Source organism: Mus musculus, chromosome 19 (assembly GCF_000001635.26).
Source record: "Mus musculus strain C57BL/6J chromosome 19, GRCm38.p6 C57BL/6J".
Lineage (NCBI taxonomy): Eukaryota > Metazoa > Chordata > Mammalia > Rodentia > Muridae > Mus > Mus musculus.
This window is the reverse complement of record NC_000085.6, coordinates 6,925,446-6,936,178: the sequence shown is the minus strand read 5'-3', so window position 1 is coordinate 6,936,178 and position 10,733 is coordinate 6,925,446. Positions and strand designations below refer to the sequence as shown.

General features: G+C 52.2%; 1 protein-coding gene and 1 long non-coding RNA gene across 8 annotated transcripts; one reads left to right on the top strand and one right to left on the bottom strand.

Moving 5' to 3' along the window:
* The first annotated feature begins 1,295 nt into the window (after window positions 1–1,295).
* Window positions 1,296–10,517, top strand: Kcnk4 (potassium channel, subfamily K, member 4). Of its 7 annotated transcripts, none has more exons than NM_008431.3 (7): window positions 1,664–1,831; window positions 3,211–3,476; window positions 7,771–7,897; window positions 8,025–8,185; window positions 8,375–8,561; window positions 8,949–9,088; window positions 9,804–10,517. In NM_008431.3, the coding sequence occupies exons 2-7, from the start codon at window positions 3,288–3,290 to the stop codon at window positions 10,194–10,196; spliced, it is 1,197 nt and encodes a 398-aa protein (NP_032457.1). In that variant the 5' UTR covers window positions 1,664–1,831; window positions 3,211–3,287; the 3' UTR covers window positions 10,197–10,517. The 7 variants fall into 7 exon arrangements, with proteins under 7 accessions (XP_006526780.1, NP_032457.1, XP_006526781.1 ...); XM_006526718.3 differs by having other exon boundaries at window positions 1,765–2,089; XM_006526716.3 differs by lacking the exon at window positions 1,664–1,831 and adding an exon at window positions 2,108–2,241.
* On the bottom strand, window positions 6,661–9,019 carry Gm46646. The gene is made up of 2 exons (XR_001782645.2): window positions 8,924–9,019; window positions 6,661–8,275 (listed from the first exon to the last, which is right to left on the bottom strand). It is a non-coding gene; the product is annotated as a predicted gene, 46646 (long non-coding RNA).
* Window positions 10,518–10,733: the final 216 nt, after the last annotated feature.

Sequence of the window (10,733 nt, the reverse complement as noted above, 5' to 3'; positions counted from 1 at the left end):
GCAGCCCTACAAAGCACTGCACCATCTCACTGACCTGAGGCCTGGCTTCTGTCACCACCTCTACTGTGGTCTTCAAGTGTCAAGTTTATGGAAGATCTATAAAGGGTGTGCTTGTGTGGCACAGCCTCCATCTCCTTACCTGGGTATGGGTTAACCCTGATCCCCTGGCTACTTGCATGCTGAGTCAGCTCTTGGTACACAAATCCTACTGCTCCCAAAGGTTTAGTCACTGCCCTGAGTTCCGGACATCCTTGCAGATCTGCCCTGTGGCTCAGGATTGATTATTAGAGCCTGTGACTCCTGTCTATAAACCTGGTGATTCTAGCTCCTTTGAGATCTCAGCCTAGCAGTAAGTCTGCCTTGAAATTCTTTCTTTGGGACTCTCCTGGAGCCAGGTCTACAAGGTCTCCAGAGAGAACAGCAGAGGCTCAGACTTCAGCAGTAAGCTGGACAATCACTTTCGGATGGAAGCAGAATTGCTAACATTTTTAGGGCACTTAATTCTGTGTGCTAGGCTTTAAGCATTTATAAACGCTGACCTCAGCTGGGCAGTGGTGGTTCATGCCCTTAATTCAGCATTTGAGGGGCAGAGAAAGGTGGGTCTCTGTGAATTTGAGGTCAGCCTGAACTAGAGAGCAAGTTTCAGGACAGCTAAGGCTCCAAAAACAAACAAATAACAACGAAAAAAAGAGAAAGAACCAAAGTAAAAACCACTGACTTTGTATGTGTGCACAGGCATTGGTGGTTTGCCTACATGTATGTCTGTGTGAGGGTGTCCCAGACAGTAGTGGGTGCTGGGAACTGAACTCTGGTCTTCTGGAAGAAGAGCCAGTGCTCTTAAAGACGGAGCCATCTCTCCAGCCCCCAAATACTGACTTCCTAAATACTCAAAATCAGCACCCAGAGTTAAGTAATCACCCTTTTACTGTAAGTGGGAACTAGGGAGTTTGGTAACTCACCCTGACCCCCTATCATCTGGGTGGTCACTTAAACATACTGACAATTACCACAAAACCCAGTAATGGTAGGGCACACCTTTAATCCCAGCACTCTGGAGGCAAAGCAGGTGGATCTCTGAATTTGAGACCATCCTAGTCTACAAGACAGCCAGGAGTACACAGAGAAACCCTGTCTCAAAACAAAGCAAAACATCCCAACAACAAAAGTACTGACCACAATAGCATGGGATCTCTGAACGCTACAGGAGAGATTTTGTGGAAATCAGTAAAGAAATGTCTCGAGAAACCAAAAAAAAAAAAAAAAAAAAAAGGATATAAAGAAGAAGAAAGAAGGATAAAGACAGAAGAGGACCCGGCTTTAGCTGTTCAGAAAATGCTAGCACTCTTTCTGCTGGAATTGTCAGGCAGCAGATGGTTGGGGGGGGGGGGTGACCCCAGGGCCTGGAGGATCAGAGATGGGAATGCAGCCTGAGCAAGAGGTGCTCTATCAGTGACTTCCTAGAACTAGGACCCAACCCATTCAGCTGGTTAAATCCAGGTGGCCTCAAAGAGAGCTCCCCGTCTTCCACCCCCACATACCCTCTTCTCCCTGGGGGCCTCTCCCTCACAAGTGCTGAGCCCAAGGCCCAGACTATCCTCATGGGCGGAGAAACGAAGGCTCTTCCCAGTCCAGTAATAGACCTAGAAGATTCCAGGAGATGAGTGTGGCGGCTGTCCTGAGCCCCGGGCCAGCTGATGTCCAGGTTAGGGCAGCGTTGGGGCCCCAATCCCAGCCTGGAAGGTTGGACTTCACGTCGACCCTTCTCTGAGTCTTCTGCCACTCACTGGCCTGGACAAGACAGCATTGGGGAGCCCAGAGGCTGCAGGTGCAGGTAAGGGCTGGGTTCAAGGCGGTTGGTGGCGAGAGCCGGTGGCGAGGGTGCGGCACGTAGGGAGACGCAGCTCTGGTAGGGTTAAGCTCCCAAGGAGGGGGCTTTTGAGGGCGGGAGGAGGGGGGTCCTAGTCAGACGGCCGCCGGCGGCTCGGTCTCTGGGCTGCCGCCGGCACCTCCTTGGCTCAGCCCGCACACCCTCGAGGCGGCGCGGGAGACCTGGCCGCAGCCAAAGCCGCAGCCACAGAGTGGGCAGACAGTAAGTGCGGAGCAGGCGCGGGAATGTGGGCTGGATCTCAGGCCCTGGGAGCTGGGAGAAACCGGCAGGGCGGGACACTTCCCGCGCGTGGATGCCTTCCTCGAGTGGTGTGACCGTGCGTCCCGTCGCCGGTCACGCTCGGAGGCGTCGGCGTAAGGACGCGGGGGAGGTGGTGGGAGCAAGCGGCTGGCGTGCGGTGTCACACGGGTTCCGTGTGTGTATCTGTGTGTGTGTGTACGCGAGCGCGCGCATTCGTGCGCGTGGACCTCTAGGGTAGCTCGGCCCTGCGGGCACGCCCATGGTGGTTAGTTGTGCCAGGGTCTGCCGGAGCGTGGTGCAGTGCTATGCCTGCAGCCTGGGCAGCGCGCGGCTAGAGCTGCAGAATGGAATGTGGCTCAAAGATCTTTGTGGCACATGTAGCAGACTGTGTATATGTATGTGTGTGTGTGCCTGCCATCTCCCGCTGCCCCCTAAGTGACAGCTGTCCCGTGGGCTGCTGTATCCGTGCTGCCCTTCCCACCCTGTGCCTTGCTTCTTCTGGGAACTTTGTGCCCACTTTTCCTTTCCCTGGCTCTGGGCCTTGCCTATACCCTGCAGCCAGATCCGCCTTGGGGTTCCTCGAAAGCCCAGCGGGCGGGTGGGGACCCTGGAAGATCCCCGCCCGGTTGATCCCTGCTAGGCTGGAAGGCAGGAGGGGACAGATGCATCTGAGGAGGCTGCCACAGCCGCACTGAGAGAGCCAAGTATGGACCTGCTATTCCTGTCTCCAGTTCTGCAGGCTCCAGCCTCTTCCTATTTCCCCTGGAACTCCCTAGTCTTCCTTTGGTCTTCTCCAAGGCAGGCACCCTAATGCCTCACAAGTCCCCCATTTTCTCACTCACCCTGCCTGGCTTAGTGTTTTCTTCTTTATCCCACTCTCCTGATGGCTAGGCTCCGGAGGTAAGAGGGAGGCTGGAGGTGGGGGCCTAGGTGTTAGTACCTGGAACCAGAGGCTGTGTGGGGGTTACATCTATGGATAATAAAGCTAGGGGCTCAAAAACTTTGGGGAGTCTAATCTAGAGAAGGAGGGTGTGGATGTATGGATCTCTTCGTGACCCCATAATCCTTGGTTTGGCCTGCAGTGACCACTGCTCCCCAGGAGCTCCCTGCTCCTTCTTCCCAGGCAGGAAGTGGAGCTGGACCTGCCTCTGGAAGGACCATGCGCAGCACCACACTCCTGGCTCTGCTGGCACTGGTGCTGCTTTACTTGGTATCTGGGGCTCTAGTGTTCCAGGCTCTGGAGCAGCCTCACGAGCAGCAGGCTCAGAAGAAAATGGATCATGGCCGAGACCAGTTTCTGAGGGACCATCCCTGTGTGAGCCAGAAGAGCCTGGAGGATTTCATCAAGGTGGGTTGGCAGAGTTGGTTAGAGTGGAGTCCTGCTCGGGGTGCTGCTTCCAGACATGTATCTCTGAGGACAGGGTAGGTCCTGCTACATCTCTGGGAGTGCAGGGCAGGAGCTAGGACCCAAGTGTTTGTTTTTAATATGCCGGCCGGCTGTGCTGTTGTCACTTGTCTTTGCTAGCACCAGGCTGTGCCCCTGGGATGTCCCCTTCCCTGGGTGATGGTGGAAGGGAGGAAGGAAGAATGAACAGTTACTGAATGGAGTTAGCGAGTGAATGGGTGGAGCACATGGGATGCGGTATTTGCACAGCTCCAACATCATTAGCTCACCAGGCCAAATCTTGGATGCTTAGTCACAGGTGATTCTCAGCTAAACAGCTGAATTTAAATATAACCCTAGTAATGATTTTTGGTTTTTTGAGATAGGAGGTTGTTATGTAGTCCTGACTGGCCTGGCACTCACTTTTTGTGTTGCACAAACTGACCTTGAACTCTGGGTCTTGTCTTGCCTCAGCCTCCAGAGCTCTGGGATTATAGGCTTGAGCAACCACACCTGGTTCCCTGCAGAGTTTTTACTTGCTAAAGTTGGCTGCTCCTCCCACATAGTTCTATGCATTTTTTGAGTTCAGATGTTTTAGAGGAACCCAAGAATACAGCTCACCTCCCCCTGTGTTCCCAAGTTTGCACATAAACAAGTACAGATGATTTTAGAGGGTTTCCGTTCATACCATTGTGAATGTCAGTTCAGGGTCCCTCCTCCCCAGGACTCATGCTCACCAGTCAAGCGAGTGGGAAGGGGTGGGGGCGGCTGGCTTTCCCAGGCTACTTTTGATCTGTCTGCATCCAGTCACTAAGGGAAGCTCTGAGCTTCTGCCTTCATGGGTCCAGTTAGCGAGCATCTCTCAGTCACTGCTTTGGATTGCTCAGGCTTAACCTTAATAAATTAGTATTTCTCACTTGACAGAAGAGTGCCCCTGGGTCCCTGACTGTCCTTTGTGGAGAGTCTGCATGTAAGCTTCAGCACCCCAGCTGGTGGCTCCAGTGCGACGAGGCTGGAGAGATGTGTCTCTCCCACTTCCAAAAATCAGGGCAAGCTCTGCTCAGAAGTGCCTGGGTGGAAAGTGCTGCGCCTGGCCAGACCACAGGGCAGAGGGAGGGAGTCTGGCCTATTTATCTCCACACTGGAATTGCTTTATTCTGGGATAAGAAATAAGAAAAAGGGGGGGGGGGCGGGGACGACCCGGCAGGGTGGACAGCTGATGCCTTGCTTCTCTTCCTGGAGCCACTCCCAGAATGAATGAGTCCTGTGGCAATTGTACACCTATGAGTTCTGGGGGGGGGGGGGGGCGGGCAGCGGCACAAACAGTGGGTGGAACTTCTCTGGAAGGTGTCACATCCAAGGCACAGATCAGGGACAGATCACTGCAGGAAGCAGTAGACATGAAGGAGATTTCCTTCTTCCCACCCTGTGGTCCTGCTGAGCCTTGGATGCTGGGAGTGAGGGAGATGGAGAGGCTTTGAGGAGAGCCAGCAGTTGGAAAGTACCAAGTGAGAGGGATGGACTTTAGAATGTGGGGACAAACAACTCCCAAGCAGAGGGACAGTGTGGCCTAACACAGTGTGGAAGCCACAGGGTAGAAACTCAGTGAGGAGCAGATGCCTGGTCATTGAAACAAAGCTTAGACAACCCTGGATGATGAAGGACTTGGGGGATGGGTAGAAATGCTATTAAAGAAAAGTAAATCATGAGCCCTGGGGTGGTGGCACAACACCCTCAATATGGTGGATCACTGAGTCTGAGGTCAGCCTGTTCTGCACAGTGAGCTCCAGGAGAGCCAGAGCTACACAGAGAAGCACTGTCTCCAAAAACAAAATGAAAGAAAACAAAACAGCAACAACAAAAATTAAGTCGCTGGAGCTGGTGAGATGGCTCAGCAGTTTGGAGTACTTTTTGCTCTTTTAGGGAACCTGGGTTCCTCATAACCATCTGTAACTCTAGATCCACAGACTCTGTAACCTCCTGGCCTCTGTGGGCACCAGGCATGCACATGATACACATGCATACATGTAAGAAAAGAAAAGAAATAAATCTAAAAAAAAAATTAAATCACTTTAGATCAGACATCTCATCTCTTTATACAAAGATCATTATTACAGAAAATGGAATCACCTCAGAAATTCTGGGGAGAAGGTTGCTCTATTTTGGGGTGCAAAATCAGGACCTCATGGGAGAAGACTGGGGAAAGCTCGAGACTAGTTTGGAAAAAGTACTTAAGGCTCACACCTGTAATCTCAGCTCTCGGGCTGAGGCAGGAGCACTGCTGTGAGTTCCAGGTTAGCTTCAGCTACTGAGTACTACTCTGTCTCCCAAGACAACCAAATACACCTCCCCTAAGAGAGAGGGGGAGGGGCTGGAGCACTTGCCTTGCATGCTGCAGGCTGGGGTTGGTTCTCCAGAACTGCAAAAACTGGGTTGAGCAGTTCACACTTGTAATCTCAGCACTTGGTAGAGGCAAGAGGATCAGGAGTTCAAGGCCATCCTTGACTACATAGTGAGTTTGAGGCTAGCCTAGGCTACATGAGACATTTTTCTCAAAACAACAAGTAAATGCTGGACTAAGGAGTCTAGACTCTCCTTGGGACAAATAGGAGCCTTGAGGGTTTGCAGAGGTTTCTTCAGCAAGGATGAACTCTTTTTTTTTTTTTTTTTAATTTTTATTAGGTATTTTCCTCATTTACATTTCCAATGCTACCCCAAAAGTCCCCCATACCCTCCCACCCACTCCCACTTTTTGGCCCCGGCGTTCCCCTGTACCGGGGCATATAAAGTTTGCAAGTCCAATGGGCCTCTCTTTCCAGTGATGGCCGACTAGGCCATCTTTTGATACATATGCAGCTAGAGTCAAGAGCTCCGGGGTACTGGTTAGTTCATAATGTTGTTCCACCTATAGGGTTGCAGATCCCTTTAGCTCCTTGGTTACTTTCCCCCCCATTGGGGGCCCTGTGATCCATCCAATAGCTGACTGTGAGCATCCACTTCTGTGTTTGCTAGGCCCCGGCATAGTCTCACAAGAGACAGCTATATCAGGGACCTTTCAACAAAATCTTGCTAGTGTATGCAATGGTGAGGATGAACTCTTGAACTGGGTCTTAATAATGGGGACTGACATCAGGGAGGCCAGACAGGTTGTAAACTTCCCTGCAGATTCTCTCCTTGCTTAATTTGGGGAAAGGCCCCCTCTTCTGGTGCTCTGATATCCCAGCACCCAGGGCAAGCTGTTTTCAGACACAGCCTGTTCCCCGGGGGAGTCTGAAGGCAGGCAAGAAACGCCTGTCCCCTGGTCCTTCAGCTTACTGAGCACCATAGGAAACACTGGGTTTGCCTTAGATGTTACAAGGTGGCCTGTGGGCTCAAGTACACACATGTAAACCTCCTAAAATTGGCAACAAAAATGTGATACGTGAACCTTTTCTGGAGTGAAGGTCTTACCTTTCAATACATTGTTTACTTTCAGATTCCACAGGAGCAGTGTGAAGGGTGGAGTCTGCTGCTCACAGGACAGAATGACCCAAGGAATACCTAGTGTTTATTCTGTATGCCAAATCTATGATATTGGTGCTCTGACCATCATTCCCATGTGTGAGAGGAGAAAACAAAGGCACCATGCATTAACTTGCCCAAGGCCGCCGAGATTAGAACTCAGGCACCTTGGTTCCAGCATTTATGCTCTGGAATGTAAAATTAGGAATTGATTGTGTTTACATATAATAATAAATAAATCTTTTAAAAAAAAAGGGGGGGGGCTGGACAGATGGCTCAGTGGTTAAGAGCACTGACTGCTCTTCCAAAGGTCCTGAGTTCAAATCCCAGCAACCACATGGTGGCTCACAACCATCTGTAATGAGATATGACACCCTCTATTGGTGTGTCTGAAGACAGCTACAGTGTACTTACATATAATAATAAATAAATCTCTTTTTTTTAAAGAATTGATTGTGTTAAGTTAGTTATGGTGGCTTATTCCTGTAATTCCAGCACCTGGGTGGGCTGTATAACATGTTTCAGAAAACCAAATCAACCAACTACAAAAAGATAGCTAGGTAGAGACAGTGAGGGAGACATCTCAAAAACTAAAACCAAAGAACACACACACACACACAAACACACACACACACACACACACACACACACACACACACACACAGTCAGTAAGATGTGCAAAGAAGGGGGAGGGGCTGGGAGTTAGCCCAGCTGGAGGGAAGGACTGAGGTTCCTCCTTATGCGCCTTATCCTGCAGCTCCTGGTTGAAGCCCTGGGAGGGGGCGCAAACCCAGAAACCAGCTGGACCAATAGCAGCAACCACTCATCAGCTTGGAACCTGGGCAGCGCCTTCTTTTTCTCGGGGACCATCATCACTACCATCGGTGGGGGTGGAGACGGGGCATGTGGAGGGAGGCGAGGGGCAAGGAGTTTCCCTGTGGGGGAAGGTGCAGGGAGAGGCAGGGGGTACCAGGTGGCACTTAGAATTTCTGCACTGCCCTCTCCATCCAGGCTATGGCAATATAGTCTTACACACAGATGCCGGGCGTCTCTTTTGTATCTTCTATGCACTGGTGGGGATCCCACTGTTCGGGATGCTGCTGGCGGGAGTCGGGGACCGGCTGGGCTCCTCTCTGCGCCGGGGCATCGGCCACATCGAAGCAATCTTCTTGGTGAGCTGCACTGCACCCCTCACAGGGTCTTCTTCCCTAGGTCCCTGGCAAGTGAGTGTGCCCTCCTAGAGAGCAGGAGCCTCTCACACACTATGCCAGAATGGGGGTAGGGAGGGGTGAGAGGGGTGAGAGAATGGAATTGTAGGTTACTGGCATCTCAATGGCTCTATCTCCCACCCTTCCCCACAGAAGTGGCATGTGCCACCGGGGCTGGTGAGAAGTCTGTCCGCAGTGCTCTTCCTGCTGATCGGCTGCCTGCTCTTTGTCCTCACTCCTACCTTCGTGTTCTCCTACATGGAGAGCTGGAGCAAGTTAGAAGCCATCTACTTTGTTATAGTGACTCTCACCACTGTAGGCTTTGGCGATTATGTACCCGGTGAGTCTGCCTTTGCCCAGCATTAAGTACTTTGTTCCTGCACTCCGCCTATGCACTACTGTGGGGCATTTGCCCCAGCTTCCACACCAATCCTGGAACACCATACTTTCTTCTAGCAGGCAGCCCCTGATGCCCACTTACATCTTGCATGCCTGAGTCCCATGCCTGCTCACACATATATTAAGTTCACCCCCTCTTGCATGCTCTTATACAGTTACGACTGGAGTACACTCATTGTATACATCTACACATTATAGCACATTCCCTTCTTTTCTAGGGAGGGACGTTCTCTTAAGGTGCAGAAACAGGCAGTGGTCCAGAGGCTCACAGGCTTGCCTCCCCCCCACCCCCCATCAACTTACTTTTCCCTCCCTTTGAACCGTCTAGGCGATGGCACCGGGCAGAACTCTCCAGCCTACCAGCCGCTGGTGTGGTTCTGGATCTTGTTTGGCCTAGCCTACTTCGCCTCAGTGCTCACCACCATCGGCAACTGGTTGCGAGCAGTGTCCCGCCGAACTCGGGCAGAGGTATTTCTACGTGTTCCAGGAGTTGTTCGCTGCCGCGCATGCGCCATGCATGTCTCTTGTGTTGTGCCCTTATCCCCGGGCACAGGGGTTGTTGGCCAGTCTGGCTCCCTTCCAAAATGTGGGCTTCTCTGACATTGAGACCCGGACGGTGCGCTAACGGGAACATTGGAGTAAATTCAGGTTTGTCAGAGACTCAACCACCTCGTTCTTCGTGGATAGATAGGGCTGTCAGGGTTAGCAAATAAGAACTCAGAGAGGCAAGGTGGTAGGTAGTACATGTCTGTAAATCCCAGCACTTTGTAAGCAGAGCAGAATCAGGAGGATTGCTGCGAGTTTAGACTTGCCTGGGTTATAGAATGAGACTCTGTTTCAAAAACAACAGAACTAGAAAGGCCAGTTATATGTGAATTTCAGATGAACAACGAATACGATTTTAAGCTATGTCCCAAATATTGCATGAGTCGTCCTGGTTTTGTAATTTATCTGCATTTTGCTAGCCAAATACAGAGAGGCAGTGAAGGTTGAAACAAACCCGAGGCTTTCAAGAAAGGTTCCTAGAGAAGGGAGTGCTTTTGGGCCAATGCAGGAAGGGACAGTGTGGCTCTGGGATCATCCACAGGCTGAGGTTCAAGGGTCAGGCAAAAAGGTGGATGCAATTGGTAAAAGGGCAGCTTTCGGAGCTGCAATGGGTCGACCCCTTTTCCTCTCTGTGCAGATGGGTGGCCTAACGGCACAGGCTGCTAGCTGGACCGGCACAGTGACAGCGCGAGTGACCCAGCGAACTGGGCCCAGCGCCCCGCCGCCAGAGAAGGAGCAACCACTCCTGCCCTCCTCTTTGCCGGCACCGCCTGCTGTTGTTGAGCCAGCCGGCAGGCCCGGCTCCCCTGCACCCGCAGAGAAGGTTGAGACTCCGTCCCCGCCCACGGCCTCAGCTCTGGATTACCCCAGTGAGAATCTGGCCTTCATCGACGAGTCCTCAGACACGCAGAGTGAGCGTGGCTGTGCCCTGCCTCGGGCTCCTCGGGGTCGCCGCCGACCCAACCCATCCAAAAAGCCTTCCAGACCCCGGGGTCCTGGGCGACTCCGAGACAAGGCCGTGCCGGTGTAGGGGCAGGATCTCTGGACCCGGATCCCACGCCAGGGCTTTCGCTCTTGCTGATGCTCAGGCATGCTTGGCTTATTTGACCAAAGAGCCGTCCCTCTTTTGTTCCACGTGGTTGCAACCCTGACAGGAGTCCAGTGGTTGCCAAATGCCACCGCTCTTCCCTGGCTGGTTCTTCACATCCAATCATTTCCAAAGCCCACCATCCAAGGCTTTCTGCCTCGCTCCCCTGCCGGTTTTGACCCTCACACCTCACAACTGTGCCTCAAAACCTGCACCAATAAAACAAAAACTCTGCACTACCGAGTGCATGCTCCTGGGTCCCAAGTGGGTGTGCGAGTGCTTTTCTCGCGCCACCATGGGCTTATATCAGGCCCACTGCCGTCCTTGGGCCCCCACACCGGACAAGTCATGCTCTTTTGGTTAAGTTCAGGTATTCAGACTCTTGTCTCTGCCTGGAGGAGACCCGGACTCGAAACTGGACTGGGTACTTCCAGTCTTGGCATTGATATTGGGGGTGGGAGCAACTTAGAGTCTTGATGC